At 47.9% G+C, this 7145-nt stretch overlaps 1 protein-coding gene across 1 annotated transcript; it reads right to left on the reverse strand.

Moving 5' to 3' along the window:
• Positions 1 to 808: 808 nt before the first annotated feature.
• T265_01332 (hypothetical protein) lies at positions 809 to 1033 on the reverse strand (the record flags this gene model as incomplete). Its single annotated transcript, XM_009165338.1, has 1 exon — positions 809 to 1033. One exon carries the CDS (start codon positions 1031 to 1033, stop codon positions 809 to 811), a length of 225 nt encoding a protein of 74 aa, XP_009163602.1.
• Positions 1034 to 7145: the final 6112 nt, after the last annotated feature.

Consider the following 7145-nt stretch of genomic DNA (forward strand, 5'->3'; position numbering starts at 1 on the left):
GTTGGCACTAACTCGCTTTTCCCAAGAAATATTAAAACCCGACCTGCTCCAACAGAGAGACCGCTGAGTCTATACAGTTTTATTGAACACATGGATTCTAAGGTTCAAGCTATCACTTACGCGTATTGCGAATTTCTCGACTGCATGATCCTCTATTAGGCTTTTCCTGGTCCTACCACAAATTCAACTGTCCGATACCGTGCTACCGTTCTTTAATTCTGACTCTACCGGCATAATCTTCCCTGAGATTGTTATAATCAGTTTGTTCGAAAGTTACCAGGACGATAAGACTGACCCTTCCGTGGAACAATTTGTCTTCCTCTGATCATCCAAATTTCTCTCGATGCACGGTTGGCACGCTTAGTTCCCACCCGCAAGTTTTCCCTCCCCCGTCAACTATCCTCCCCTCCTCCACCACGCAAGTGCTGCCAGGGGGTGGTTTTCAACCCATATCTCCTCAGATAACCCGGCCAACTCGTTCAACTGGGGTCTCTCTGTCCCTCTGCCGCACTTACCAAGTTCATCCCGGAGTGTTAATATTCAAGCCATGTCCTCCCCACTCTCGCTGATTCTGGAGCTTGTCCTTAGCTATTTTCTTCCAGAGATCCAGCTAATTGCAATACCTCCACGACGCAGTGGGTCGTTATGCTTGACAACGCCGGCTTTGAAGCTAGTGTGCAAGACTCCAAAACTCTCGTAACAGAACAATACAGGTGGCCAAGGTTGGTGCATTTTCAGTCACAAATGGCGTTTCTCCGGGCCTGTCACTTATGTCACAGAACCCGTAACTGTTGGCTAACAATTCACATCAAAGATCATCGCCCAACACCGCATGCTTGAATCGAAAGATAGATAAACCATTTTCCTGCTGCTTGTCATCAGGCCTAGACTTGACCTCCATTTCCGCTATATAGTCTTTGTTTCGGCCTTTCGTTCGTATACGTTCCCGTCCACCAACCCCTATTATCCATGGTTCGGAACGCCCGTCCCCTGAGCAGACCCCATCCCAACGACCACCCATTTGCCTATCCATGTTGCCAGTGTCTTCTCACCTCACCTTTTCATCTTCAATTCGACATAAGTATGGAGCAGACAAGGTTTCACAATCTCTAGTTGTACACAGAATGCTTCCAAACTGCCCCGCTAAATTAAAAAAACTGCACCGGTTTCGAGCCCACTAGAACGCATCGACACAGATTTACATGTGTTCCACTGAGCCGCGTTGAAACAGTTCCCGTGCAAACTTCGGTCGCTCGAAAAGTTATATCGCTCACGAAATGTGACACCTAGATTCCCGTAACGAAAGCTGTTGGAGCTCGCACTACGGGTTTCCAAAAGTAGGTCTCCTCGAACCAACCTTCCGTTCACACTCGCTGAGATTGAGGCCCTCGCCAAATTTCCAGGCAAACATCTACACTCCCCTACTTATACGTAACTAACCCTTCATACACCCCATTGGTTCCACATAGAATCTACTTTCATCAACCGGGGCATATATATCCATGTATACTACACTGAGGTACCTACAAAGCCCGTCGGTGCCTCACGCCTTACTCACGCCCCCCATTCCCAAATCAACGACGGTATCCGCAAGGAAACTTCCGCCTCTCAGGTTTCAAATAAATAGCACCATCGCACTCAGTGCTTGTTCCTCATTACCGTATGGGTTAAACGCCACATCACTTTCAAAAACCGCACGCCTTTTTCGATATTTTATTGCCCGCCTGATGAAACTCTTGGAGACTACCATATCCCCTTCGTACCACGTGAGTCATCACGCACGATCTTAGCAAACAAAGCCTAACGTCCGTGCATCTCCAGTAACGAGGCCGGTATCATTAATAAAGTGCAAATTCAGTGAACACTGTCCCCGCATCACTCACCTTATGCTGGCGTGGGCCATGCTGGTCCCCGGAGATGTTGAAGTTTCATATTCAGTCTCCGAAACAGCGAATTATTAACCAAGCCTGTCAGCCTCCTCAAACTCAACTGATCTTACTACTTCCGGAGAAACTGACAACAGTATTGTAAATCTCCTAAAAATATGTGACAGTGTAGTGGTCTGGCTACCCAGTAAGTTAGTTTACCAGGGGTGTGTGGCAAAGAAATAAAAATGATTACGCTAGGTTGAGTATACAAAAATAAAGAGACCAGACGGAAGAGACTCACTAAAAATTGTTCTCTTTAAAATAGTTCGTCGTCGGCCCAGGTCAGCGAATAAACAATAAACCAATTATGTTTGTCCAGAGGTCTTCTTCTGAACAGTTCCCATGTATAATAGATTCCGAAGATGTCTGAAATGTTTTGGTACCAGAGTTAGTACATGAGACTCGCGAATGACCGCTGCAAGCGCGAGCGAAATCAGAAGAGAGAGTCGAAGCACGTGACCACGCTTGTATTATGTGAAATTGTACAAGGGCGCGTTTTTTGTAGTTTCTCGTATTCAAACAAAAAACGATTATGCAATTGATGAAATACCTAGTGTTATTATGGAAGTAAAATAAAGGTACAAAAACGCCACACTACTCCCCCACTAGAGCGTTGACCATGAAATGGGAAAACGCTCGAATAACTAAAGTAACGAATCAAAAGTTGCTAACTTAAGTTTCGTAATCAGCTAAGTGCTGAGGGAAACGGACGCGTCGTCCTGAACGACTAGTGGAAGGAGTGAGGTTGGCGGGAGGGATATCTTGGGTAGGTGTGGGTGTTGTTGGAATAACAGGATTGCTGGATGTGGTCGTAGGTGCTTCAATGTAGGCAGGTTTCAGACGATCAATGGAGACGGTGTCGTGCTTTCCACTTCTCTCTAAAACAAAATATTTGGAGTGACGTTCGATAACTTTGAAGGGGCCATCGTAACAAGGTTGGAGGGGTTTCCTCGTTGCGTCATGTCGGACAAATACAAATGGTGTAGAAGAGAGTTCGGTTGAGATGTGCTCCGTTCGCGTTGATCGTCTGGTAGGTGTCGCACGAAGTTCGGCCATATGTTGTTTCAGAAGGCTGACGAATGTGACGGGTGATTCGGGCTGTGCGCCAGAAGGGGAAACTAGTTCACCGGGTAGACGTAGAGTTGTACCGTATACTAGTTCGGCTGGGGAACAGTGAAGATCCTCCTTAATAGTGGAGCGAATAGCAAGCAAAATGAGGGGTAAAGAAGAGGACCATGAAGATGGGTTCATTTGGGCAGTCAATGCAGCTTTGAGGTAGCGATGGAAACGCTCAACCAGACCGTTGGAACAGGGATGATACGCGGTAGTCGATATGTGATGGAAACCGAATAGTGTAGAAAACTCACGGAAGAGATTACACTGAAATTGTGAGCCGCGATCCGTAGTAACGGTGGAAGGTATACCAAAATTACTAACCCAGTGTTGCAAAAATGAAAAAGCAACTGTTTCAGCTGAAGTATCCGAAATGGGTACAGCTACTGGCCAACGGGTAAAACGATCAATCATGGTAAGGATATGAGTGAAACCGTTTGATGGGGAAAGAGGACCAACAATATCGAGATGGACGTGTGTGAACCGAGCATCAGGAACGGCAAATGAACCAATAGGTGAGTTCGTATGCCGAGTTACTTTAGTGCGTTGACAGGCGATGCACTGTTTGGCCCAGGATGTCAGGTCCTTATTCATGAAGGGCCATACAAAACGTGCACTAATCAACTTCCTGGTTGCTCGGATTCCTGGATGAGAAAATCCATGGAAGTGGTCGAAAACAACGCGTCGGAAAGCTTCGGGTACGATTGGGCGAGCTGATCCGGTAGACATATCACAAAAAATGGCTCCGGATTGGAGGGGTAACGGAGTTGAAGAGACTTGAAATGAAGGGAACGATAGAATAGGCAAAAAATTAGGATCAGTGTTTTGAAGGTTCGCCAGCTTGGCTAGGTCCAACTGCGTGGAAGGGTGAAGAGCGTTTATGTCAGGACGGGATAAGGCGTCTGCGACGACATTGTCCGAACCTGGAGTGTACCGAATGTCGGTAGTGAACTGTGAAATATAATCCAGATGGCGTATCTCGCGTGGTGAATATCGATCAGGCTTGGCGTTGAAGGCGTATGTGAGTGGCTTATGGTCGGTTTGAATGGTAAACGATCTACCCTCTAACAAGTGCCGGAAATGGCGAATAGCAAGGTAAATTGCGAGTAATTCACGACCAAAAGTACTGTAACGCGTTTGGGCAGCCTGCATCTTCTGCGAGAAAAACGCTAGTGGTTGAGATGTGTTGTTAACAACTTGATGAAGCACGGCACCGACGGCAGCGTTCGAAGCATCAGTTGTCAAAATCAGCTTTGTGCTTTCGTGAGTATCGAGGAAAGATAACTTTGTGGCCTGAGCAATGGCTTGCTTGGCTCTTTCGAAAGCGGCAATGGCGGCGGGGGGCAAAGTAACAGATTTTTCTTTGGAGCTGAGTAAATCGGTCAGTGGCTGCAAAATATCTGCACAGTGAGGGATGAATCGCCGGAAGTAGTTGATGATACCCATGAAACGACGAAGTTGGGTGAGAATGGTGGGTATGGGAAAATACTCTAGGGCCAAAATTCGATCGGGTAACGGTGAAATACTTGTAGCTTCAATATGGTGACCAAGAAAATCCAGGCTAGTAACACCAAATAAGCATTTGTCAATGTTCAAACGTATGTTGTAAGCGGAAAAACGTTCAGACACTGCTCCGGGATGAGCTGCATGTTCAGCTTGGGAGGTGCTAGCGGATAAAACATCGTCAAGGTAGGCATACACAAACGGTAAGCCACGTAAAACCTCGTCCATGAAACGTTGAAACGTCTGGGCTGCATTTCGAAGACCAAAGGGCATACGTGAACTCGAAAAGGCCAAGCGGTGTTGTGATGGCTGTTTTGGGAATGTCATCCGGGGCTACGGGTATGTGGTAGTATGCTCTTACGAGATCGAGCTTGGAGAAAATGTTTGTATGGCATAGGGTACTGGCGAAATCGTGGATATGTGGGGTGGGATACCTGCCTGGGATAGTAGCGTTGTTGAGAGAACGGTAATCTCCACAGGGTCACCAATCACCTTTAGATTTCTTAGGTACCATATGTAGGGGTGATGACCAATAACTCGATGAAGGGCGGATGATGCCGAGTTCGAGCATGTGTTCGAACTCGTGTTTTGCGATTCGTAGCTTATCCGGATGAAGTCAGCGGGGGTTGGCATGGACACGCGGACCTCTCGTCTGAATGTGGTGAACGACGGAGTGTGTGACTGGTTGGGTGCACTGACATGGATGAGTAAGGGTTGGAAGATCCCTAAGTATGTCAGCAAAATGTGAATCCGGTAAGATAACTCGGACACCTGTGGATGAAGTTGGGGCACTAGTTCCGTTGACTGAGAGGGAGGTAAGCGTGTCTAAGAGACGTTTGTGTCGCACGTCGACAGATAGATTGTAATGGGTCAGGAAATCTGCACCGATGATGGGTGTTTGGACGTCGGCCAAAAGGAAGATCCACTTGAACGCACGTCGCAATCCAAGGTCAAGGGTGAGGGAACGTTCGCCGTATGTAGCGATGCGGGTACCGTTAGCGGCTTGTAACGAGAAAGAAGCAGAATCGGGAAGTGGATTCTTATGTGGTAGCACACTAACTTCAGCTCCCGTATCTACGAGGAAACGTAGACCACTTGAACGATCGGTGATGTGGAACAGGCGACTAGTGCGAGGAGGGCCACAGACAGTCGTCGCCGTTACTGACTGGCCGGGGTGTTTAAAGGGGTGTTGGAACGCGGCTTGAAGGAACAAGGTGGTTGACACTTGCGTGCTTTTAGACCATAAGAGTGGTGATACCAGCACCAAGAGGGACGGGCACGAGACAACGATCTGGATCGTGAACGTGGTCGATGCCTGTTGATCTCTAACCGTTGTAGGCGATCGGTCAAAGCGTCAAACTTGGCTTGTAGGTGCGATATAGAAGCAAGAAGCGGGTCGGAATCTGCGGTGGGTGGAGGGCGGGAGACGGAGTTTACGGGAATATTGGGATATGTTTCGTGTATCTTATCCGCCATTTGGGCTAGCTGCTCCAATCTGTGGTCATCAACGAAAGCGCTGATGACGCGGGACAAGGAGGGTGGGAGTTTGTCGAGCCATAGTTGGGCCATGATCTCCTCTGCTGGCTTACGACCGCAGAGGAGACTGCGCATGTGGCGAAGCATTTGTGATGGCGATCTGTCCCCAAGTTCGACAGTGGTGAATAGATCCCGTAGCATCTTGTTTTCTGATTTCCCTGTCCTACTTATGACGGGCGCCCGAAGTGCGTCATGTGGATTTTCCTGAGGAATATCTTCCAACAGATCTTCAACTTCTGTTGCTACATCACAAGGAAGATGCTGGACAACATAGGAAAACCGGGTGACTTGGGAGGTGATGCGTCGGGTAGCAAAAACGGCCTCCACCTGGTGAAACCATACCCTGGTGTTGCGTGGATTGTAGTCTGGCAAACGTATGCTAATTGCATTCTCGACTAAATCCGCTGAATCAACGTGTGCCTCCATAATTACCGGGAAAAAGAAACAAAATCACGACGACTTGAAAGAAAATGCTTTCAATAAAATATCTAGAAATACTCGGGCCCACCGAATCAGTATCAGGAATGAAGATACCGGCAGAGGCGGAATAAAAGGATGGCCCACGTCAGTTTTGGTTGCCCAGGATTACGCGAAAGCAAGACAGTCGTGTGAAGTTTGTGCATTATCTGATACAGAGGAGGTGATCCATGAACTGGTACAATTAAACTGCAGTAAGCTTACGGACCAATGTGCCTATGGTACGCTTTTTATGCCCGGCAGATTGAATTGAACTGAAAGTAACGCATTTGAAACTCGAATGTATCTGCTTGCCCGTTTCTCATATGACCTTATACGTGCCCCTCCCTTTCTCTCTTCCCCCATTGCAGGTACCACGGACGAATCACCACGGGCCCTGGACAGGGAAGAGTACCCCACTTGTACCCGACCCTGTGACACGCCCCGGCTTCCGTTTTCGGTTCGGTTTCTCACACGTGTCGTTACCACACTCCGGCCTTCTCCCTTGTTCCACCCGACCTGTGCGCATGTGTGCTGTGTATACTGTGTGGAGTGGATAATACCAGTCCGTATATCTGCACATTTCAGAACTGACGTGTGCCGTCCTCT

The sequence above is a fragment of the Opisthorchis viverrini genome, assembly GCF_000715545.1.
Source record: "Opisthorchis viverrini unplaced genomic scaffold opera_v5_14, whole genome shotgun sequence".
NCBI lineage: Eukaryota > Metazoa > Platyhelminthes > Trematoda > Opisthorchiida > Opisthorchiidae > Opisthorchis > Opisthorchis viverrini.